Consider the following 25,222-nt stretch of genomic DNA (forward strand, 5'->3'; position numbering starts at 1 on the left):
GATGCTAAATGCGTGTGTATGTTGATCAAATATCCTGAACGTGCCTTATTGTGAAAATGCAATCCATCTTTAATTGTTCTGAGCAGTTAAATAAACATTTTCTAAGCCACTTGCATGCTCGGTTGTTTTGCAAACGCGGATGGTGCACGAGGGCGCTAGATGAGCTTCCAGTGAGAAGCTGAGCACGTTATGGAGCTGGGCCGCTACCATGCGAGCTTCATATGAACTGGATTAACGGATTTAAAAATGCATGGTGAAGCATTACTTATAGTTTCTTTACAAAGAAGTGACAATGCCAACTATTTAACTAGCTGGCTAAGCAGCTAAAAAGCTATGAAATCCATTAAGCTAGTCTCGCAGTCCTATTAGCTTCGACAACAAAAGACGTTCAGCTCTTTTGGTCAAGTTACAGAAAACACATTTATTCAGTATCGTAGAAAAGCAGAGACATACTGAAATGGAATATGGACAATTGAAATTGCTCTCTCAGAAGACTTGGGTGGCCCTTAAAAGGGCCTTTGGGATTTTGTCTTTAGCCAGTTAGCAAGTCAAGAGTCCGAGTCCTTGTTTAATATTCTTGAGACTGTGAAGATCCCTTCTTTCCCGCCTTGCCAGAGCTTGGAGGAGCCTGGCCCGTCTTCTTGGGCAGAAGCACGGCCTGGATGTTGGGCAAGACACCACCCTGAGCGATGGTCACTCCACCGAGCAGTTTGTTCAGCTCTTCGTCGTTGCGAACAGCGAGCTGAAGATGACGAGGGATAATGCGGGTCTTCTTATTGTCTCTAGCCGCATTGCCCGCCAACTCCAGGATCTCAGCCGTGAGGTACTCGAGCACGGCAGCCAGGTACACGGGAGCGCCAGCACCTACCCGCTCAGCGTAGTTCCCTTTTCGCAGAAGGCGATGAACGCGGCCGACTGGAAACTGCAGTCCCGCACGAGAACTACGAGTCTTGGCCTTAGCGCGGGCTTTTCCTCCGGTTTTTCCTCTTCCAGACATGTTAGGATTTTTTTTTTTTCTTTCTCTTCCGCTTTCTTCCGTTAGAGAAATATAAGTGATGTAGTTCAGGAAAGTTGGTGCCGTATTTAAGGACAGGTTGGAACGGGGCTCTTCAGCCCTCCCCCAAAATCCCATTGGTCTCGTCCATCTTAAACCGTGTTCCATTGGCTTTTGTGACGAAAGGCTGACAGGATGTGAGTTCTCATTGGTTAAAATGTCTGTGCATAAACAGCGCAAACTAAAACGCCAATCAGACGATTCCTAGACCATACCACAGACTGATTGGGTGGCAAAATGTAGTTGATCTACTATTGGCCAATGCTGTCGTCAATCAAGTTTAGGCGGAAAATTCAAACCAATTAAACATACTCCCTCTGAATTTTCAGACACTGCAATCTGGCGGAAAGTTACAATCTTAAATTAGATACATAACCTAGCTAAACAAAAACGTGTAATGTTATCACCAATGATGACTAGGGGACTGTCAATGTTTTTTTTGTATTCATGTGGGAAACGTGGTTAATGTACCGCAAGAAATACCACATATGTATCCTAATTTTAATTAGTTTATTGCCAAATATTTGAACAATTATTTGATTCAAACACCTTAATCAAACCTACGAATGGTAAAAAGTACCATAGCATTCATGCTTCATTTGTTTTCTAATTGTAACATTGCTGCATTTTAGTATGTGACCCTGCAGCCTGTTTGCTGTGTTTGAAAAGAAAACAGAAAATGCATTTTCAAAAATAATTTATTCAGAATAAATTAAACATCGAAGTAACCACATAATATAAAGCTCCAAATATCTGAGAGGCATTCCTTCTCCTTAGGTGACTTACTGTTTTTTATCAGTGAGAATAACATTCAGGGTCTGATATCAATATAATGTTGGTTGGAGTTTTGAGTTAGGCTCTCAAAAGAGTACTGGATATATGGAGCAAGAGATTGATTCCAAATACAACCAAAAACTATTATTACATTGTGAATTCTACCAAGCCACTTTGACATAAATGTTCTTTTATTTAAGACAACTTCTGTGGAGAAGTTGATACAATGGAATGTGTGGTAGCAAGCCATTGTTAGGAAGAGTGGAGGAAGGGTTGAGCAGACAGTGACAACTTCACTGATCTTGGGAAGGGTTCTCACACAACCAGGTTTCAGCAGAGATCACAGCACTTAACAAGTCTGAGGTGAGCTTCAAATGCCCCCAGAGTTTCCTTTTAAATGGTAAAAGTCTCTTTAGCTGGGTCATCAGTGACTGAATTAAAGAAGAATCAAGTGATCTGATGCTTTGAATGGCTGCCATTTGAGCTTTTGTGCAGTTTTGAATATTAATGGAAGAATCAGTGTCTTCCCCCAGAACTATTATCAATATTTACACCTTTAGATTAAATCGGGTAAGGTAGACATGCAGGATAATCTGGGTTTATTGCAGCAAAGTAAACAAGATCACAATTCATTCAAGGGAAATATTATTTTCTAACTTATTGACTGGGATAGGTTCTTTCTTTGTGTGAAGAGCTGTCTTGAAAGGATTTAACATTATTGGTAGAAACCATTAAGATGTCCCCTGAGGTGTTGTTTTCATATACATGAAAACTGAAATACATTTAAACTTAACTAGATATTATTTAAAGACCCATGATTATTACACAAGTTTAAGAATAAACATAGTTAAATTTACCTTGCTAATTTCCATTCATGTAGTTCATAACTTACAACCTAAATTCACTCAAAACTTAACTGTAGGATATGCACATTATGCCTGTGTATCTGTATTTTTCTAACAAATGAATATTAAAAAAAGAAGAATGTGCCACACAAAGTAGTACCACTATTTGAAAATAAGGGCTTAATGTGTTGATCTAAACTGCTATTAACTACAGCAAAACAACAAAGCACACAACATAAGCCTCACAATAATTCACCTAATAAAGTCTCCAAGTTTGGTACCCAGTAATAATTTTGTGCCAGTGACAGTAAACAATACAGAAAATAATAAAACAGGTGAAGAAAAGCTCCCAACGGCGTAAACAATCAGATAAGGTTCCAAAGTGCAACGGGTGAAAATTAAATAAATAATTGTTAAAAAAAAAAACTTTTAAAAACCCAAAACACAGCAACATGATGCAGACATTTTTGAGAAGTATTGGCTCACGTTGCCCTCTTTTGCTGAGCTATTCGTTCAGTGTTTCTTTCTCCTCTATTTTCCAACCCACTGTTGTTCTCCCTAAACATTCCCATGAGCAGCCATTTAGAAGAAGTTTTTTGTCTTTTTTTTTTTTTTTAATTACACAGTTCAGACAATCAGTAGGTCTTTCAGGACGATCCTCCTTGGACGCCCGCCAGTCGCAGCACTCTGGCAGGGCAGCGGTGGTAGCGCGGGTTATATACGGAGGGTCCGGCCTCTGCCTGCCGGCCCCTCTCACAAAGCCAGAGCCTCCTACGGGCATTTACAGAGCGAAGACCGAACAACCCTCGCCCTCCGGGAACCGTCTCAAACGCTCCCGCTGACCCCTTGTTCATTCAACTGGCGCCCGCACCACGTCTCCTGTGCTCTCTCTCCCCCTCTTCCCCTCCCCCTCTCCACTCTCCCTCTCCTCACCGCTCTCGCTACCTCCCTCCATCCGCCGTGGCCTCAGTCGTCAGTGGCAGTCCCGCCGTTGGCCGTGCTGCTCTTGCCCTTGCTCCTAGAGGAGCGGAAGGAGAAGCGCTTGATCAGGCGGCGCGAGAAGCTGCCACCCTTCTTGCGGCTGCTGGGGGAGCAAGAGGCCATGGACGAGTCATTCCCCAGGTTACACACGTCCTCATGGGACTGGCTGAAGCTGGGCTCCTTCTGCTTGTGCCTTCGACGGAACAGCAGCTTCGTACCGCTGCGCAGGAAGCCCACTGCAAGCCATAATCAGACTCGAAGTCAGTCCCAAATGTAAAAGTATACCGAATGATTGTGTGTGTATGTGGGAGACGATGTATAGTCGATTCATTAGTCAAAGGCATGCATGTCATACAGCTGCATCTTAAAGTGTGCAATTATAGCTTCTCCAGCCCACTTGTGGCCAGGTGCAGTTAATTAGCAGCCCTTTATCTTGGTCATCCCTAATCAGTTTCTGCTGACAAGACATTATTTTGGTGTTGGACCATTCTATAGTGGCGTGGCTGTGAGTATTGAACTGGTAGCTGTTCCTGGGCCCAAGCACTGTTGCCAACCTCACTGTGGGCCGCTGGGCATAAAGGCGCAGCCAGCAGTGCTCCTCTGGTCGGAGGATCACCTACACGCGCTCTGCGCTCACCCACCTTTATGGTCTTTGAGGCTGCGGGTCTCCAGCGCTCCCGTGGAGCCCGTCTCCGACTCCACGTCATCCACGCTGGGCCGTTCGGACGCATCCGATGGTGTGGTCTCGTCCGCATCCTGGTGGGGAGTGGCCGTGTGATGGTTCAGCGCCCCTGCCGCGCAGTGCTCCCCCTGCAGGGCGGCGTCCATCGCTGCTGCGTAGCCCACTGAGAGCGGCGAGTCGTCTTCAGTGATGGGGACCTGAAGGGGTCGACAGAGGGGGGCCAGAAAACATGACTTCTGCTAACCACAACATCCGTTAAAACAGACTCTAAATGGTGAAGTTAGTTTGTTGGAGGTCAGATCTCGCTGGCATTAGGCGATCATGTTACATCCCTGTAAATTATCCCACATGGATTATGTTGCATAGCGGATAATCAAGATTACATTAGATTACAGGGACTATGTGGTGCCAGCGATTTTACATTTACTTAAAATCTGATAGTTACTAGATAAAAATATGAAGAAAGTTGTGACTGAAGTGAGGGAAAAATCATAATAAGAAAACTTTAGTCTCAGGGCTCTGTAATATTTTCAGGCATGATATATTTTATATTGTTATATACACAGAAACCATGAGAAACTGGTATATGTGAAGCCCCAGCCAAGAAGGAAATACTGAAAGTATTCTATTTAACCTAAAGAACCAGTGACAGGTCCCAGACAGGGGAATTAGGCCTGCATAAGAAGACCTGGTGACCTCACTCTACCACCTATGACTTTATCTGACCTTGGACACTCCAGAGATGATGAGGGTGCTGCGTTTGGTGGGTGTCTTCTTTACCGGCTTACTGGCTGATTCAGTCAGCTGCCGGATGGCTGTCTCTGCTACAGGGTCCAGCCCATTTGAGATGGAGCTTTCCGCTGAGATACAGAATGTGAGTGCACACGCATGCGCACACGCACACACACACACACACACGCACACGCACAGCAGGTATAAAATGGACTTTCACATTATGTTGTTGGGAAAAGAAATCGGACATTCACTGCCTCTTTCAGTAATTGCTGCTGTAACAAACACTAGCACATATTGCACACCATAGCACTTTATAAACCTCTATAAGCCTAAATAAGCAGAGTTTATTGGAGAACTGACTGCTGGGGGTAGGGGTGGGGCTGATGCTGCTTCGTCTCTGAAAGTTCTCCGTCAGCACTGTTGGCCTTTTCTCCATCACTTCCACCTTCGATGGAGACCTGGAGGGGGAGTCTCCTGCACTCACACACGCATGCACGCAAAACGCATACACAACAACCACAACACACAGGAAGAGAAAAGACCAAGAAGGGATTATATAGAGGGGTATTGAAGGTTATGGATCCTGTAAATGCTATAAATATTTACAAGTTTTTGAAACAACTGCCTTTTAGCATTTAAGCAACTTATATTTCTACAATATAAATTAGATGAAGACAGCTTCTGGCCACCATCATAATGTTTGTTGAACTCTAGCAGTTTCCTTCATTTACCTGCCTGCCAGACATTTTTTAGGTGTGCATGTACTCTCTGCTAACGCACGGATCAGAGGCCGTGCGCTGGCACCTACCCATCTTATGGTCCAGTTTTGGCCGTGACTGGATGGTGGTGACGGTGGTGACGATGGTGCCATCGGGCATGACGGTGCGGTCCACATCCACCTTCTTGGAGGGCGTGAGTGCGGGGTGGAGCGGCGCGGCGGAGCGGGCGTCGTTCAACTCCACACACTGGAGCTGTGGATAGAGGAGTTAGTTGGCAGGGACATGGCCCCGGGAAGCCTGAAAACCCAACCCACCGCATGGTTACGTCTGAAATTGCCAGCGAGCAGAGGTGGGTAACGGGACCATTAGACCGTCACATGTAGCTACTGAGTTCAGTCAGAACTGAGGCAAGTAGTCAAGACTACCAGGTCAACAGGTATAACAGGACACACTTCTGATAAATAAGTCACATGGACATTTGGAAAGTATCTTATCACAAGTCCTGTCAGTGTTACTAGACATTGACTGAAGATTATTGTAACAAAGACATAACTTCCTCATTAATACAACGAACATTTATTTTTTAAAATTCGTTTTTCTTTTACAGAAAATGTTGGTCCAATCAAAAATAAGTCATAAAGTTATATTAATTTAGGGCAAAACACATCTGTTTATGTAAAACAGAGCAGTCACATGTCTGTTGTTTCATCTGGGCAGCCTGAGAGAGGGGGCGCCATCTTTCCATGTCACTAACCTCCAAGGTGATGGTAGCTATTGGCGGCAGACCATGGCCAGGCGTGACGGACAGCCTGTGCTGTCCACTTGGACTCCTCCCAGCAAGGTCCAGAGATAAGCAGGCGTGGCCCGGCAAGAATTCTGCTCAATGGGGAGGGAGGGAGGGAGGGAAGGAGAGAGGGAGAGAGAGAGAGAGAGAGAGAGAGAGAGAGATGACTGCACCAGTGTAAAATACAAAGGTTTTCCATATAAGTACAAAGGTTTGTTTGTGTGCAAAGTGCTTCAAATGAAAGTGACAGAATAATACGGGCAACATAACTGTGTTAAAGTGTATATTAATAATTGCCTTTAATCTATCTGATATGGTCCCGATTTAGTCAAACATTATGACCAACTTACGTTCTCCTTTGCTATTGCGTTCCACAAGTCTAATTTTGAGTTCTTTGGTTTCTGGTTGCAAATCCCTAAAAAGGGAGGTGAGGAAGAGGATGAGAGAGGTGGAGAGAGGGGAAAGCAGAGAGAGAGAGAGAGAAGAGAGAAAGCTGCTACACATACAAGGATGTCTTTGCAGATAACTACACAAGCAAAATCACTGTAAAAAACGACAGAAAAAATGCTGGTTTTGTTTAAACACTACAAAATTGCATCAACTTGGCCATGGTTTGGCGATTAGGCAAGACTGAAGCACCAGGGCAGTGCAGCAAAACTCTGAACACACTGGACTGCAGTGACTCTGAACAGGGGGGTAAGCACGTACCAGAGGTGTGCTTGATTAAAGCGGGCTAATGGCCCGGCAGACGGCTACAGCAGCGTCAACGGCACCACACTTAAGCTCACATAGCTCACACTTAAGGCTAAAAGGATTAGCCGATGACCCTCTGCTCTCCTCTATTATCATGAAAGTTGTCTCCTGCAGTAGTGGGGTGGAGCTAAATAGAGTGTCAGAGGTCGTTTGGGAACAGTCAGGAGTGTTTAAGGACGTCTGGGCGGTCTGGTTTCGTTTCCTGCTGGGAAGCAAGCGCAACGCGAAGCCAACAGCCAGAGATTCCGTAGACACTGAGTGGCGTGCTGTCTCTGCCACTGTGGGATCAGGTCTCCATATCCAAACTTGCTGTTATTACATTCTGCAGTTTTCTGTGAACACTTCAGAGAGGCCAAATGCAAGACTAATGTCCAACTGCAGTCCTAGACTAAAAGGGATTTGCAATGCAGGCTCTCGACTGGTAGCCAAATTCTGTCCTGTGCGGGGCTATTTGTAGTTAAAAGCTCAATGTAGGCCAGCAAACTCTTGCTAAACCAATGAGGAGCAGCAAAGCTAGCCTGCATGATCCCCACATCAATTCGTTTCACATTGCAGTGAATACGATTATGTAGAAATCTATGAATGGTCCCATGATCAGCCCTCTTGAGGCACAACGACCTTCATAAAAGGCAGAAACTAGGCTAAAACCCTCACCCCTGAGTAGCAGTGAATTGACATGACTGATGGCGAACCATGTTCATTTTCCCTACGATAACATCCAACTGCTCTACACCGTCAACAGGGATTTGGTTTCCGCCAAGCACCCGATCCTAGCTGCGTCCGGGAACGCAGGACAACTGCTCATTGGCTCAATACGCCGCACTCACAGTGTGAGGTCCTCCGCCCAGTCCAGTGTGGTGACGGTACTCGGCGAGGTAGCCAGGAAGCGCGTCCTCTTCTCCAGAGCCGGCATGTCCAGGCTCAGTACGCAGCACAGCTCCCCAGCATGGCCCTGGCAAGCTGAGCACAAACGCCAACGTTAGGGTCATCCGTGTCACACACGTCACCCGCCTCCAGCCCCTCTTACAAACAGATGACTCGGGATAAGCTCGCACCGGACCAGCATGGGGTTTCGGTTCTTTCGTTTTGGCATTACATAATTGGTGCTGCAGCAACAAAATCTGTCTTGCTACCAACTGCCACTTCGACAAGCTGTTGAGAATGTGGCATTTACAAAAGGAAGAAAGGATGGGCTCAGGCTAATCTGTTTACAGAGGCCAGCTTTGTAAGAACCAGCTCTTTTGAAGTCAACTGTCTATAGGCGAGTGATTCATCTGAAAGATGAGGTCACAGCATGCGAGGCGTAGGGTGGACCAAAATACCATGTCAGCACCTAGGAAACACACTGTCTCTGGCATAAACACTTCATAAATGAACAGCTGCCTCCATAGTAAATGCAATAAATTAAAGACACCAGGCTGCAGGCAGAATCAGCCCTTTATTATTCAGAGGAAATGTGCGTTATGACACAGGAATGAAAAGGAAGTACTAACTTGTATCAAGTAGATTTGCTGGTGTGTAGTGGCTGGAAGGGTGGCTATACCTTTGCTAACGCCGGACGCTTTGAGTTGGCGCACCAGGAGACGTCTGACAGCACTGACCTGCTGGGGAGAGTTCTGCCTCAGCTCAGGTTTTTCTCTGGGAAACTGCAAGGTTTGGAGGGCAAAAAACTAAATTTCACAGCACACCATGCTGCAGATCGTCATGGTAATCAGCTTGTATTTTTCCCCCGGCTAAGCGAGCGCAGTTTAATAGCTGTTACGTTTGGTGCAGAGGGAGCTTGACAGTCTGTCAGCTAAGCATATCAGCCCATCTGACAACCATGTCAGATAGGATGCTGATGATCTGTATGTGTGCGTGTGTGTGTGTGTGTGTGTGTGTGTGTGTATGCGTGCGTTTACAAGTGTGTGCCTATGCATTTGTGCGCATGCGTGTGAGTTCTTACAGCAGGGCTGGAGACACAAGCTCTCAGGTTGAGGATCATGGCAGGCTGTGTGGCATACAAGGCGTCCTCCACTAGCTTCGCAATCATGTCCACGTCCACCTCTGACTCAGAGTTCTGCGTGTGCCCGCACGTGCGCGCACACACACACACACACACACACACGCGTACACACACACGTGCGCACACACACACGCGCGCACACACACGCGCGCGCACACACATGCGCGCGCACACACACACACACACACAGCATCAATAACTACAACAAACACATCAGCAACAAAAGATGCGTCAGCCTCTGTAGGAGCAGTGAGGCTTTACTGCATTACTGCATTTACTGCACATTACTGCATTGACTGCATTTCAAGACCAGAAGGAAGTGAACAAGCCCTCTGTTAACAACCCCGGCCCAATAGATTTTCTCCATAAATCATTCTGATCAATATGGCTGCAGGAATGCAGTCCCTGGCTCTCACAGCATTGCACATTGCTCTCACAGCATTTTTCGTCTTCTGACACACCTTATTCCAATCATCAGTGCATCAAGCCCATCAAACTGCGACGTCAACCTTTCAGACGGGACTTGGGACAACGACATCGGATCAACATAACCCATTTTCTACAGATACAATGTAAATGTATTGCAAGCTGCTGCTTAGCTCAGGTGGCCCTGCCTACCCATCACCCCCTGTCACGCCTCTCACCTCTCTGTGCACTCTCTGCCGTGGGGTCATGGTCATGGAGAGCAGGGGCTGCTGGGAAAAGGTCCAGGACACAAGCAGACCTTCCTCCTCCACCTCTTCCAGACAGACCTGCAACTGCAACAGTGCCCCAACCACCCCCCCACACACACACACGCACGCACATTCATCCCAGGTTTTTACAACCATAGCAATTAGCTAGCATTAGCATTTAGCTCATACGCAAAGCAAAAAGTAGCATAAGCTACCACATGATGGCAACAGCAAGTGTATCTAGTAGTAAATACTGGTATGCTGAATCTGGAAGAGTGATATATTTATCTGTTGTGGAGTCATGGTAAAGTATGAGGAGGCACTTCGAGGATATGACATTTTATATATATTCGGCAGTCTGAAGTAGTGATCAACCAATTATCGGCCACTGATAATCATAGCTGATATTCAGCATTTGCCTGGTTATAGGAATAGGCACTTGAGCTTGTTTCCTACTGATAAAAGTTTGGGGTTTTTTTGGTTTTCTGAAATGCATGCACATATCTGACACAAGAATAATATAAAACCACACTTCTGTAGTCTGGCCCAATATCCCACCCACAGTGTCATTGAATTACTTGAAATGTGGATGACACATCAAGTAGAACACACAAACACTTCTGTAGTCCATGTCCCACCCGCAGCACTAATGGATTGGTGGTAAAACCAACCGACTCCTCAGTAGTTTGTCTCTATATCCCACCCACAGTGCTGCTGGATTGTGGAGCACCCGTCATATAAACCCAGTAAAATGTGTTTTGGCGTTGGTAATAAACACTGCAATGAAGCAGAACACTTATGCATTTATGTCAAGGTTGAACAAATCAGTTGGCAAAAAGCGCAATGCCTTTCCACACATTCACTCTCGCACACACCCTGAGGTGATGGCTGTTGTCTGGATACTTTTTGCAGTTTTTGTTCTGATGCACAAATATTTTCCAGCCAAGCGCTTGGTCAGAGTGAGGTTTCTGTGCATGGGAGAAAACACAGTGTATGGGACTATTCTGCTTCTATAGTAGTTTGTACAACTTTCAGAATATGTGCTCATTTTGCACCAGAAGCGCAGTGTCCAGTGCAACAAGCCACAGCTACTTTGCAAGCCTTGTTATCTCATACTGGATGTGAGTCACCATGGTAAACCTTTAAAATGTTTATAAGTTACTATTTTTACAAACTTTATACTGTCTACACTGCAAAGCACATTTTAATGTTCTAATATGAAACATCATGTTAATTTAATGTGAGTTGTGAGTGCAAGTTGTGTTCTTGGACATTTTCACATTACAAATCTAAAATTTATGGTATATAATCAGCCCTAAGTATCCTCAGTGTCCTTGATAGTGGCCCTGAAAAAAAACATATCAGTCAACCCCTGGCCCAAAGCCATGATGCTGTTATGGGATGCCCCAGAATCCACCAGTTTTTTTTCGAACAAAATAACTGGTTCTTGAACAGGTTCTGTTCAGACTTCTGCAGAGTTATCAGTTAAGTCATCAGTGAGCATATAATGGCACCATTACTGAATTCCACTTGGGAATAAGGGTCACTGCATAAAAGCACAGAGTGAAAGCACATCCTTTTTTCCCTGTTTTCGCACAAATGTATTTTCCAAAAATCTTCCAGGGTGAACTATGCTACTTGGGAGTGCTCTAATTATAATCTCACTACTATATTCCATGGAGTGTGCTGGTAGCTCGCCAATTAGCTGCTGACATTCCTGACAAATGCCATGTGCACACCCCAACTGTATTTACATGTCTGGAGGAGCTGGGCCTTTCTAGTGCACTGAGACCTCACATTTCTGACTGATCCCCCTCACACTAAACCTTGCATTTCTCACTGATCCCCCTCACATTAAACCTCGCATTTCTCACTGATCCCGCTCACACTAAACCTCGCATTTCTCACTGATCCCGCTCACACTAAACCTCGCATTTCTCACTGATCCCGCTCACACTAAACCTCGCATTTCTCACTGATCCCGCTCACACTAAACCTCACATTTCTCACTGATTCCGCTCACATTAAACCTCGCATTTCTCACTGATCCCGCTCACACTAAACCTCGCATTTCTCACTGATCCCGCTCACACTAAACCTCGCATTTCTGACTGATCCCGCTCACACTAAACCTCACATTTCTCACTGATTCCGCTCACATTAAACCTCGCATTTCTTGCTAATCCCCCACACACCAAGCCTCGCATTTCTCAGTGATTCCCCTCGACACTGAAGAGTACAATTGCAGCACTCACCACTGTCCTCCCCGTCCTAACCACCTGGCCCTCCAAATGGAGGTACACATCACAGGGGATCCAACATACATCTTGACACCGTGAACTCCATGAAGTCCCGTCCCCACGGTCGCATGAAGACTACATTAAATTATTGAGGCAGTACAAGGAGAGCTTGTGTAAATGGACACTGTAGGCACTCTTCCAACAAGGCAAGGTTTCTAAGGCTTCACTTGGGCCAACAGACACATCAGATATTTGCAGCATATCTGATTTCATCTCGTGCTTCACGTCGCTGTGGCGATCCATATAGACTCCTCGCCAGTGCCTTGACAAGCACGCGTGTCATCTTTGAAGTGGTCCATCAAGATGAAGGAGACCAGCGGGAAGGCTTCATGCAGTGAAAAAACGGATTTAAATACTAATTTGATGCGACTGTACTGTCCAGTGATAGTCTTAAGACCCATCCAGCTGGAAACATGATCTTGGAATTATGATGCTATTAATGTTGTTACCATTACTACTGCCGCTACACTGTATTATACAAACAGATCATTCAGCTTTCAAAAGGCAAATCAAAGATTAGTTCTTGGCTGAGCTTGGGAATCCTGCTCACTGATGTTTGAGTATGCAACTACACACATATGCAAAGTCCTGAATCCAGTACCATTTCATTTGTAGGTTTTTACCTGAGCCTGCATGGGCTCCATGGTAACCTGGTATGTATCCATGGAGACCGCTGCTGGTGACTGCTGAGTGACAGTCACGGGGAATGTTACCGTGTCAACCGAACAGTTGCACTGCAGAACCTGGGAGGAGAAGATGGTAAGATTCATAGCCAAAAGAAACCCCCAAAAAACCCAAAACCTCACCCTGAGCTTTAGTCAATATAGAGAATACGTAACACAATACCATGCCTTACCATGCTGTGTGCTGATTGGTCTGTGCAGGTCACATGGTTGATGGCCGCAGAGGTAGGCAGCTGGAGTCTATCGTCGAAAGCGATTTGAATTGAGCTCTGCGGAGAGACAGAGAGAGAAAGAGACAGCGAGTTCGCCCGCTAGAAAGATGCTTGCATTGCTGTGAGCCTATAACTGCAAACCCCTGCCATCTGGCTGCTCTGCTGTCAGCAGGAGGAATATAAACACACTCTAAAATATCTATTTATGCACAGGGACTGTAACTGTTCATATGAACTGACATACATACAAAAACATACTGAGCTACTTTGGAAGAACAAAACACCATTTGTCAGTGAACAGCAAGAATTAATGCTGAATTCAGACAGTGAGCACTGTTCCCATTAGCTTTTAAAAGGGGGGGAAAAAAAACAAGCATCCTTCACTTTTGGTTATTAGCCACTCTCTCCAGCAACACACTCAACATCTGAACAAGCCATTACATAAAGAACTCTGATCACGTGCTGCAGAAAAACAAACAAATAAACAAACACTGCCTTCAGTGCTGTAACAGCCAGTGATGATGTGATGTGAGTTGCTGGTAACCCTGGCTGGAGGAAGAATGTGGCTCACCTGCAGATTTCCTCATCGCCCTACTTGATGTGCTGACAGACATATATATCATATTTCTGAGTGTTTAAAGGCATAGCTTCTGAAAAAGAAATAATTTTTAAAAAGACCTGGTAGATACATAATCTGTAAGTAAATATAGAAACATTCTAGAAGTACAGTAGATCATGTCGGTATATCAAATGCATGTTCATGATACTGTGATTTCAGGAGGGACAATCTCCTAGATGATGTAATCATAAACAGAGCATGGGAACTATGAAGTCTTGCAGAGGGAGAACCAGAAAGTATGTGAGGGGTTTGAGATGTCAAATATCATAATCCATAATTCATAATTGCTTCTCTCTGTGTATGCGCCAAAGGGTCTGGTAAACGTATTTGACCAGGCAGTGTTGAACTGTCTTATAATCAGAGTACAGAGGTTGTGGGGGCGGGGCGCAAATCCCCCATCGCCAAGGCATAGGTTCATCATCATTCTCCAGCTGTGTGCACATGATTTCTGAATGTGATGCTTGGGCTGGAGGTGGCACACTTGCACAGGGCGGTCGGCGCTCCGGCAGCGGGCATGTAGGGCGTAAATCAGGCAGGAGCAGAGCGCTTGCGACTTCAATCACGGTTAGCTACAGACGTTAAGGCCCAAACTGTGACACCTGCCCTCCTGCTCCAGGTCCCTGTGCACCCTCATATCCCTTCTTTGAAAACCTTTAGATTTCACACCAACACAAAAATGACTTCAGCCCATACCAGGACCAGGACCTTTAAAGAAGAAATGCTTAGTAGTTCAAAAGAAGGGCTGCTTTTAACCCTAAATCATCCTTACAAGATAGAGCCAGTACACAGCTGCAGGTCGTGCCCAAGTATAGCTCTTTTGCATGAACCTGCCGCATTTCCATCAAGGGTTTGCATGGCAGCCACTGAGTCATTCCTCCCTTTAATTTGCCAAGCCCATCCAGCCAGTTGCCACAAACGGCCAGAATGAGATCAAAGAAATGCTGTTTTGAGATATATATATTTTTTCATTTCTGTACGCTGTTAAAGGCAGAGTCTGGATTCACATTTGAACGGGTCTGTGAGCACTGCAGAGCTTGACTCTGCTATGCACCGAGACTGGTTCAAACATAAACATTATTGCCGAGACCCAGAATCTGATCGTGTGACCATGGAGGATAGTGATTTTGTGGAATTATGTGGAATGTTGCTGGACTACAACATGTTATAGTGACAGCTATGGGTGAGGGGTTTGGGTTTGGGTGTGTGTGTGCGCGTGTGTGTGTGCGTGCGCGTGTGTGTCATTGAACATATGTGGAATGTAGCAGAACTGAAAAACTGAAACACATTACAGAACATAGTGACAGCTAGTGACTGTGCATGTGTGTGGATGAGGAATGTGTGTGAGTGTATGCATAAGTGTGAATGTTTGCGTGAGATGGTACTGATTCTAGCGACTCTGATATCATGTGAATTTATAATGTCACTCCCCTTCTGATGTCCTCAAACACCCAACCAGCTTCCAATCAACCAGAAGTACGCTGAAGTCAAAAAACCCACAAAAAAGAGAGAGATTTTCCAGCATACCATGGGTCATTTTTAAAAAGAACTACGGAGGTAGATCCATCAGAATGAAAGGCGAGAGAGTGGCGTGTGGGCACACTAACGGCAGCCTTCCCCTGGGTCTGGCCTCTAGCACCCAGCTGTCTACAGCTTAGACCTCCGGGAAGATATCGGCGTTTCATGCCGAGAGCTCAGCCTCGACAGGTCTCCTTCTGCTATTCCCCTACTTGTTATTCTAATTCCAAGAGCAGATGTGGGATCGCGTCGGGCAAGAATGTTAAAGGAAGAAAGTCCTTAAAATGGCATTCCCCCGCAATACTGTGAACAGGAACACAAACAACTTCAGCGGAGAAAGGAGGAGAATGACGTTCTAGTTTGTGAAATACAAACTGTTGTGGGTGCAGTTTAATTACCCGAGGCATGCACTGTCAGGAAAAGGAGGCATGATCATGAAACAGATACGGACAGAGGTGAGAGAGAGGATGAGCATGAGTGAAAGAGCGAAAGAGAGGGATGAAAGTGACAGGGAGAGGGAGAGAGAGGATAAAAAGAGAGAAAGGCAGGGAAAGAGAAAGAAAAGTAGAGAAAGGCCGATCAAGATGGAGAAACCGCTGACTTTGAACCCATAGTCATTCTCTGTACATGTATCTAGGTTGCCACCAACATGAGGAGACAGTCTGGACACTGGAGGCAGGTTAATGGGCTTCTCTCTCTCACTCTCTCACTCTCACGCAGACGCACGCACGCACACACACACAACTACTCCCATGGATCAAGCCATGCTAGTATTGATCAGTCAGACACTAACAGATAATCCCAATGACAGCAGGGTACAAAGCTCAGATGTATGGTAACAGAAGTGGGGTGCTGGCCTATTCCCCTCCCTTTCTCAAGCCAACATGGGTTTGCTGTTTCTATGTGCATCTTGAGCCTTTACTATGTGTGTGTGGTGCTGCTAGCGACTTATTTGAGGACCACCAGCTAAGCTGTCTTTACATTTTGAGAGTTGCTCAAAGATAAAATAAATCTTGGACTGTCCTGTGCTCTGAAATCCGCTAAACATTTCCACGCAGGCCACCTGTGTTAACCAATCAGGAAACATCCTACACGGAGGTGGGGCTCACTGGCTGTCAGTTATCATGCACATGCATGTAGCACAAGAACTGTGAAATATGACATGGATGGAAGGGGTGGGAGGGATAAATGTCAGGGTATTTTGGGCCGATATCCTACACAAGAATGATGCTCCTTTCGCACTGCCTGCACTGTGAACCCCTGCTCCCCAGGACGACATCTGCGCAATGCAAATTCCGCATGGCTTGAGGAGTGTTAGGTGAACAACATGCAGTGCTAACTCACCCCAGGAGTGCAGTGCTAACTCACACACACCCCAGGAGCATGGAACATTCGTCAGAGCGTGGACATGCAGGCAGTTCCTGCAGGGTGAAAGAGCTTTGGATTGCTTGGATTGCAGGGAGGGGCGTGTGGTCCCAGGGAGACAGGACGCAGGATCACGTGCAGCAGCTGGGTTAGGGGACGCATCTGCGGAGCTATTTGCTAATGCCCGCTATTCGGCCGTCATGTGACTAATGAACTCAATATCTCCTCTAGGTGATGGAATGAGCCACATTACCACGCAGGGTGGGCACCTTTCCAACAAGCCAAATCCGAACACTCCTGTTCCAATACACTCACCACTATGTCTTCCACCTGTACTTAGTATCTCACTTTGCCTGCCAACTGTTCTTAGATTGTCAGTGGATGGGGGAAGTGAGGAGTAATAAACAACCTGACCAATATGATTGCAAATGTAAGGCAGGATACATAATCTGATTATGTAATGATAATATTTTTTAAAATGAAGTGTGTATAGTATAGTGTGTGTAGAATATTTGTAATAATTTATTCTACAAGCTGTGTGTGTTAAACATTTGCATCTGCAGATATGAGTCACTACATAATCCCAAATATGCCATGCAGTAGCCTGAAAACTGTGCATGAATATGCATACAAATGAGTTTTTGCCGAAAGGTCAAAACAAACTTGCCTCATTAGTTGATGACTGATTTACAATGAAAAGCTGAATGCAAGTGCTTACCTGCAGATTGGCCTGGGCAGATACTAGCCTGGGGAAAGTGTGTGTAGGCTATGGCACATAATTAAGCTTTGATGCTATGCCAGCATTTGCATTTTTGTGTGCATGTGTTTATCAGCACTCAATGAATCTTTCCGGTGAATGAATACCAGCTAAACAGATCCTTTCTGCTAAATCCTTGGATTGCTAGGTGTGGCTGGCTGTGCCCTGAAGCAGTGAAAGATGTAAAACACTTAAAAAATACAATTAGCAGTTCCTTTCAATTCTCAAAGATTTCAACTGTACTTTTGCTATATGTCTGTCCATAAGTGAATATTACATTTATAGACAGCAATTCTTATAGCTTCTGTGTGCATGGGGAACCCCCTACCCCAAAAGTGTGACAAACCCCAATAGTGTTTGATTGCTATATAGACTGGCAGGGCTACTGTTAACAGGTGTTAAAAGCTGGTGGGAACTTTTAAATTGCCTTCTTGGAGAAGGCTCCATAGGTATGGTATGCCTGTGTTTCCTGTGTCTTTTTTTCCCCTTTGTCCAAGTAGTCCAAAGTTGCACCCAAGTGTACTGCAGCTCTCTTCACTTTCCATTGGGCTACATTTTTATCATCTATCATTTTTATTATTATTTCTTAAACTGGTGGGACATTTTAAAGAAATGGCATTCTTGGAGAAGGATCTACAGCTATGGGGGAGATATGGTTGATGCTTTTGTGTATCTGTATTTGTTTTTTTGTCCTCTGTGTGTTTCTACGTTCTTGCCATTTCATTTTAATAAAGCAACTTACGGCAATTTTGCTTTTCATCCACACATCTTCAACAAGTACGCAAACTGAGGGCGAATCTCTCAACTGTATACAGTGAAGACAACACTACTTCTATGTTGAATTAAACACACCTACTTCACAAGTAGTTAATTATTAGCATCATTATCTTTAATTATCTAGGTAGATCGCCTGTGTGTTGTATATATTACAGACTTGATAGAGAGGCTTGACTGGTGAATGTGTAGACAGGGAAGGAGATAATGAGTCTCCCTCACTGCCTGCCTCCCTCCCTGTACCCTGGCCAGTCCCCCCCCAAACCCACTCCCTTCCTCCAGGGGTAACCTGAATAAACCGCTTCTGGGTGTGGAATTGAATGGAGAAGATTAACTGGTGGTAAAACTCTCCATTCCAACTTCTTCACAGGAAGCCACAGAGAGTTGGTTCTCAGTGTGTGCAAGAGAGATCAGGGGCCAAGGCCCAACGCCACCACCACCAACTGGAGGACGCTTTCGTTGTAAGGCAATGCTGCTTTCACTGCCCATGACTTACACTCACACTCACACACTGACCTCTTCACCCCCTCTAACTGTCACTCCTCAGAAACTCACAGTGGTTGTGTGTCGGGAGCAAGAGGAATAATACTAAAACAGCTGAGATGGTGCCTACTTTCTCTTACATTCTTTCCTTCTCGTTTCACTTGTCTTGCTTGTCTCTACTAAATATAAAGTGGCAGGAAACAATAGATTTCTAGTCCCCCTAAACAACTATGTCTTTCTACGCACAAAGCAAATGGAGTTTTCACTTTGTTTGCCAAAACAATATCCCTAACCAGATGAACAGGTCCATGTCTTTCACTTTCTCTATTCCACCTGTCTACCTGCTCTCTCTCCCTCAGCCTTCCTAACTCTCACATACACACAAGCACATACACACTATCAAAAGGTGGTCACCATAGCTGAGGAAAGAGCCTGGTGTCAGTTTTCTTGTAGCTATGCCAACAGATGGGTTGCCATGTGTTAAGGGGGCCAGGCATGCCATAGTTTAAGCTATCATTTTTCACTCATAAAGAAGTGCACACACATGCACGCACGTGCACACACGCGCACACACGCACACGCACACACACGCACACACGCACACACACGCACACACACGCACACACACGCACACACACGCACACACACGCACACACACGCACACACACGCACACACACGCACACACACGCACACACACGCACACACACACACACACACACACACACACACACAATCCCACTAGCAGGTTTTTCAGGTCAGGTGTTTGGGGGTTTCCAACCAAAAGGAGGCTATACGTAGCGATATATATGGCATCGCCTAGAGTCCCAGGTCATTTCAGATGCCACCCATTATGTTCGCATCAACATAGCGACAGCATGAGCCACAGCAGGACTTTTTCATTGCCACATTTGCAACGCACAAATCAGTATCCACGAGAGCAAAGTTGTTCTTGGGACCCCTGGGGGTCAAACAAACAACCAAAACAATGACTCTGAACCAGACCTAATGTGGATCGATGTGATTATGACGCAGAGTTTAGGTGTGTCCTGCACACTGTTTTCCAAAAGCATCATAGTGTTAAATGCCTTAAATGAAAGAGTTCTCAGTGCAATACTTGCTCCACCATTTAAAGATACTAGGTGCTAGGATACCTTTGGGAGACCCAGCCCAGCAGTCCGAATAGCAGTACCACTGTCATATGGATACACCTCTCAGCATGGTTCCTCTGCTATTCCATATACATGGCTGGAGCCAAAAGACTTCAGCAGGATGTAGCATCCAGGTCCCACAGAGAGAGAGAGAGAGAGAGAGAGAGAGAGAGAGAGAGAGATACAGGAAAAGAAGGCTGAAGCTTATAGTGGACTAATCTGAGGAGATCTTACATGTTGCTCCTGCATGGAGACATGAAAATAGGAGTCTTTTGTCCTACAATTGAGAACAGACTGCAGATCAGAGCTTCCAAAATAGGAACCTCTCCTTGAAATGATGCAACAAACACAGAGGAGGAATAAACACTAAGGGACAGTCCATCATATAGCATCATCAGTGTTTAGCACAAGAGAAACAAGAGGAGGATATTCAACCATGCACAGGAGTGGAGGAAAAAGGTAGCAAAAATAGGCTCTAATGGTCCAGACAGGAGATCCTGTCTCAATCCTGTCTCAAATCTCAGCAAATGCAACGCTGGCTTCTTCAATAGCCTTTCCCCTCAGCTGAAAATAGGCTAAGGGCGATCAACTAAGTTACTCATTCAAAACCTTTACCCATTTACTCTGAAAGAAACTGTCACTTCAAGTTAGGTGGGGGGAGAGCCTCATTTTCAGAAGGTTATTTAGTAACAAAGTGAATTCTTATTGGGACAGCTTTTCCAGGCTACAGCCTATTGCATTTGCCAGTGGAGCATTTCATCCTGGCAATGCAACTGTTCTTGCAATAACCAGGGAACATATCTGCAAGAGAGGGGGGTTCTGAGAAATAAGGTCGGGGACCTGGCAATGGTGTGCAATGTTGTGCCAGACTAACATGGTACAATACTGCTCTCCATCTTAAAGTCACAGTTCTCCACCCACCAAAAAAACCCAATTGAATTCACAGACTTTTACACTCATGCCAAAAGGAACCTGTCAGAAAAGTCTGGAGTCCAATCATTTGCTTTTGTGATTGTGCTTTGAACGCTGCATGCAGAAACATCAACATGAAGGAAATACAAAAAAAGGATTAGAGGAATAGTCTAAAAAGGATTAGAGGAATAGGAACAATTTGGTAATTAACCATATTTGGAGGTTTGTCTGCCTTTGATGCTTTGCAACAGACGTTTTGTGCCATTAGTTTATGTCGTTGCCTTCCTGTTATAGTTTACAGAGCCTGACAATTTCATGTCGATCACGGTTATATTACCTACAGTACAGATACTGGCCAAAGATTGAAGGAGGAATTGTACAGTAATGTAGGTGTGACTTATAATAACAGCTCAATGTATGATGATTTCAGCCTGCAGTATGCACTATGCTGACTGATAATGCTCCTTCAGTGCAAAACTATAGTAGCAGTATTTGGACATCAGGTGTGTCCTGGCAGATCGACTCAATTTAGCACAAGTGGAAAACTGTGTGAAGATGATTTTCACCAAACTATAGTGCTGATGAACAGCTGAGCCCTTCATGTTTTAAATACCTTAAATGAGCACAGCTTTGCTTGGTTGTCTTGCGGTCACACGAGAGGCTCTTCCATTAAGAAAAAACCTGACTCCACAAACAGCACAGTCCATGACATGTTGCAGAATCTTGTGCAGCGATCGTCAAAAGAGGGGGGAAAAAAACAAAAAAACAAACAACAACAACAAAGATGCTGTTTTGGTACTTGTCTCCCGCACACTGCTTCAGTTCATCTGCAGGTCCTGGGAATGGCTTTTTGCTTCCTCGCCTTTTCCCTGCTGTGGAGAAACTGCGGAGGCATCGGACCTGCAGTGCCACATGCCCTCCGCACTCTTCCCTTTGACAGCCTGATAAAATAACTAGGTTGTTGAACTGGCACAACTATCGGCTGGAGACCTTGAGACAGAAACAGGGTGAAAGAAGACACTGTGAGTAGGAATATCTCCCCTAGCTATCTGGCGAAAGCTTCACCACAGGGAGGCCATCAGCGCTCAAGTCAGCCAAAACGCCTTCAGATGTCATGGAATGTGGACCAGAACGTCACGCATTTTAATGACTGCAAAGGGAGGCAGGTAGACGGACAGTGGAAATTCTCAACATGCCGACGTTCGTGTCCATGTGTCATCTGCATGACTGCAGAGATGGCTATTTCTCGCAAAGATCATAGGGACACGATGGGTCGCTGACGACACTGTAGTGTGAAAGGCTTTTTGAAATTCCCAAACAGGGGAGGCCATTTTCCCATTTTTTGCCAGACACTGCTTGATACGCATAAAAGATTAAAGTAAGGGTGTGGTCACTACCAAGGGTCTTCTTTCTCCCCCTGTGGAGGGGGTGTTTGGGGAGGTGAGTGGGGCTCAGCTTGACCCGCTTTAAACTCACCCACCACACTGAAAATGAGTCGAGAACAAGTCAAAAGAGCAAAGGAGGGAGAGAACAGGGGAGAGAGGACATCACTCACTCACTCATCCTGTGCCCAGAGGGAAGTCTATGGCATGGAGCTTTGACACCCACACAGAGGACCTTTTAGACATGCCAGCCATCTCACACTATTGACCAGTCTGAAGGAATGGGCTGAGTGCTGGTAGTGGTTGCCCTTTTTATACTGACCTGAGATCAGTTTCAATGGCAGTCCATGTAATCTGTAAGGATATGAATCATAAAAATGGGAAGCTGGTCTCAGATCTGTTCAAAAAGGCATCATCCACTCTGGACCATCTGGAGCATTAAGAATAAAGGGGATGTTTCCCCCTTTGGTGGAAGGAGTCAAAGACTTCACAGCTTGCTCATGGCAGCTGCCATATTAAAATTAAATACACATGCTACAAACATCTGTGAGGTATTGACAGTGTTATTAGCAGGAATTACACTGCATAACAAATTAAACAAAGTCTGTGATAGCCAGAATTAACATTTTGAATCTGAAAGAGTGACTACGAAATCCATTAAATATGCAGATTCCATGAATTGAAAGAATTTAGATAAATTGGCATGCATATAAATATACCACATGAAATAGGCCTCATGAGATATAACGTGGTTGAGACAGAGAGAGACAGAGAGAGAGCGTGTAAGAGAGAGAGAAGCGTTATAACTCCTGCATTTCCTGAGACTCAAACTCCCACACAGTGACTAACGAATAACCCTGCCTCACACATTGCTCGCCTACATTCTCTCTGAAACAAGCTCTATAAATACCTTCATCCATGTATAAATAGGTGTGTATAAGGATGTGGACACACACATACAAATTTGTGCCCAAAAAATTAGGACATATGTTAATACACTTTCATTCTTCAAGAACCACGCACAACAACCTATAATCACTAGCGTTTAAACACACAATAGTGCTGTGCAGTGTTAACTCACCCCTTGTCTACAGCCTTGCTCGTTGAGTGCTCTCACCCACGCTCTCTGCCAGTGCTCCCTGAAGGACTTGAACGCGAAAAGTGAGGAGAGCAGCCCTTTGACCCCGGCCTGCGTGCCACTTCCCGCGCAGTCACGGCCCAGCCGGAGCCTCAGCAGAGATCCCCATACTCCACCTGTCAGCGTCTGGTGGGTGAGGCTGAGCGGCAGCTGCCATGTGGCCTCTGTGCTGCCCTGGACCACGGCACCTCTCCGGGGCCTCAGCAACGCCAGTGAGAACTGGACGAGCCAGGCTAGCACGACCACCAGCGAGACACAGAAGAGAGCCACCAGAAGCAACCAGCTGGCGTACTGGAAATCCATCGTCTCCCCCTCTCCCCCCACCCCTGGATCACTCCGGCCACATTTTTACGACCACCTGGAAATTCTAATTCATGGAAGTGAGACTCTGTGGATAGAATAAAGAGTGTGTAATTGAGAAAATTCCCAAGAAAAAAAAAAACTGGAGTAAATTCAATGTTTTGTTAGAATTTTGCTGGATTGAAAGCTAGAGTGGGTGGATGAGAGAATGACTAAAATGGAAACACCAGATACAGAATACCATGTTACCGTGACTTATAAGAAATAATAATACATGATCTAATCTATTACAAAACAAAAAGAAAAGAAGTCAGTAAATTGGACAAATACAGGTAACATTTATGCTCAGTAAACAAGAAACTTCTAATAAACTTATTCAAGGAAATGGTCGCTTGATATAAATTGGGTTGACAGATCGCCACATCTGAGGAGATACAGCTCACTTCTCATGTCATTCACCCAGAGGCAAGTGTCAGTTAGTTTCGTGCGTTTCGCTAACATTTGGCAACTCCCGGTTGCGGCGTTAGCCAGCTAGCTATCTTACATTACATCAACATTTGCCAACTGTGTGTCTGGATGCAGTAACGCTACGTAGGTTGGCGTGGCGTAGCGTTCAGCTAGCCAGCTACCCAGATACCCATCCGTATTAAAAAGATGCATTTAACGATTTTTTTTTATAAAGGTGTAACTTACGTCAGGTGTTTTAGCTACACTTAAGCGTGCTGATTCATTTACTGATGTCTACAACTATGGGTTAGCCAATTAACGTTAGACAAGCTAGCTAGCTACATCAAGCGTAAACAAGGTGACAGGAATGAGCTTGAAAAATAAATGTACAATTACCTCTTTACCGAAGGATATGACAAGTAAAGACAGTGGTCTTCAGAATATCCAACAGCAACACACCAGTACGCCACTAACGGAACCTATCCAGCTAGTAACTAAGGTTACTGACAACTAGCCCCCAGGGCTAACCACAGCTATTTTCGCTCGTAGTCCCAATGGTTAGTTGCGTGTTTTCTGGTTCATGGTAGTTTTTTTCCTTACATGCATCTCCTCTATGCAAGCAAGCGTTGGACCAGAGCTTTTCATCCACGTTGCCGTCTTCTGTTCACTCAGAAACATTTGTTTATGTCCACATCCGAGCTACATAAGGTCTGCCGTAGCAGTGGACGTGTCCCCCTCCCACCAATTCTCTCCTGAACAAAGTCAGCGTGCGCGAGAACGGGAGAACTGTCAAATCGCGGCACAAATAGCGCGCGCACGTGTAGCGTGCGTGTAAAAGAATATGTGCCGGGGTTTTTTTCTCGGACACGCGCATTACTTTAGCTCTGCCCAAACGTCTTTTTTTTTTTCACCGGCGTCTCCGCGTTAATTGTGTCAAGGACACCATGTCAAGGCACGTTACAAGTTAAGAAGCGGATAATCGACGATGACTAAAAACCCACTAACGTTCCCAATTATCAGGGGTTAATAGTGCGACTCATTTACAAAACATTCGGAGGTTTTCGAAATGTAGGCCCATAGATAGTAACTGACATTAAAGAATATATTGCAATTATTCGCTGGAAATAAGAAAGCAAACGATACATGAAATTGATTAATTTCATTTATTATTGATAAACGT

General features: G+C 45.2%; 2 protein-coding genes across 7 annotated transcripts; both read right to left on the reverse strand.

The window, feature by feature from the left end:
* Positions 1-401: 401 nt before the first annotated feature.
* LOC113570214 (histone H2AX) lies at positions 402-1,084 on the reverse strand. Its single transcript, XM_026998504.2, has one exon. The coding sequence runs from the start codon at positions 995-997 to the stop codon at positions 569-571; it is 429 nt and encodes a 142-aa protein (XP_026854305.1). The 5' UTR covers positions 998-1,084; the 3' UTR covers positions 402-568.
* A 650-nt stretch (positions 1,085-1,734) lies between these two features.
* c2cd2l (c2cd2 like) lies at positions 1,735-24,780 on the reverse strand. Of its 6 annotated transcripts, none has more exons than XM_026998480.2 (15): positions 24,643-24,780; positions 23,239-23,683; positions 13,163-13,258; positions 12,930-13,049; positions 9,977-10,090; positions 9,273-9,386; positions 8,871-8,973; positions 8,155-8,287; positions 6,925-6,989; positions 6,545-6,666; positions 5,880-6,042; positions 5,432-5,545; positions 5,063-5,196; positions 4,296-4,533; positions 1,735-3,890 (listed from the first exon to the last, which is right to left on the reverse strand). In XM_026998480.2, exons 2-15 carry the CDS (start codon positions 23,596-23,598, stop codon positions 3,640-3,642), a joined length of 2,127 nt encoding a protein of 708 aa, XP_026854281.2. In that variant the 5' UTR covers positions 23,599-23,683; positions 24,643-24,780; the 3' UTR covers positions 1,735-3,639. The 6 variants fall into 6 exon arrangements, with proteins under 6 accessions (XP_026854281.2, XP_026854282.2, XP_026854283.2 ...); XM_026998481.2 differs by having other exon boundaries at positions 8,871-8,928; positions 24,439-24,780; XM_026998482.2 differs by having other exon boundaries at positions 5,117-5,196; positions 24,439-24,780.
* Between the last annotated feature and the right edge of the window lie 442 nt (positions 24,781-25,222).

This window comes from Electrophorus electricus, chromosome 6 (assembly GCF_013358815.1).
Source record: "Electrophorus electricus isolate fEleEle1 chromosome 6, fEleEle1.pri, whole genome shotgun sequence".
Taxonomy (NCBI): Eukaryota; Metazoa; Chordata; class Actinopteri; order Gymnotiformes; family Gymnotidae; genus Electrophorus; species Electrophorus electricus.

Coding starts and splice junctions, on each gene's coding strand:
- LOC113570214 (XM_026998504.2), bottom strand. CDS start 997: ATGTCTGGAAGAGGAAAAACCGGAGGAAAAGCCCGCGCTAAGGCCAAG.
- c2cd2l (XM_026998480.2), bottom strand. CDS start 23,598: ATGGATTTCCAGTACGCCAGCTGGTTGCTTCTGGTGGCTCTCTTCTGT. Junction 13,259..23,238: donor AGCAAGGCTGTAGACAAGGG/GTGAGTTAACAC, acceptor GTCTCTCCGCAG/AGCTCAATTCAAATCGCTTT. Junction 4,534..5,062: donor TCATCTCTGGAGTGTCCAAG/GTCAGATAAAGT, acceptor CGACCCCTTCAG/GTCCCCATCACTGAAGACGA.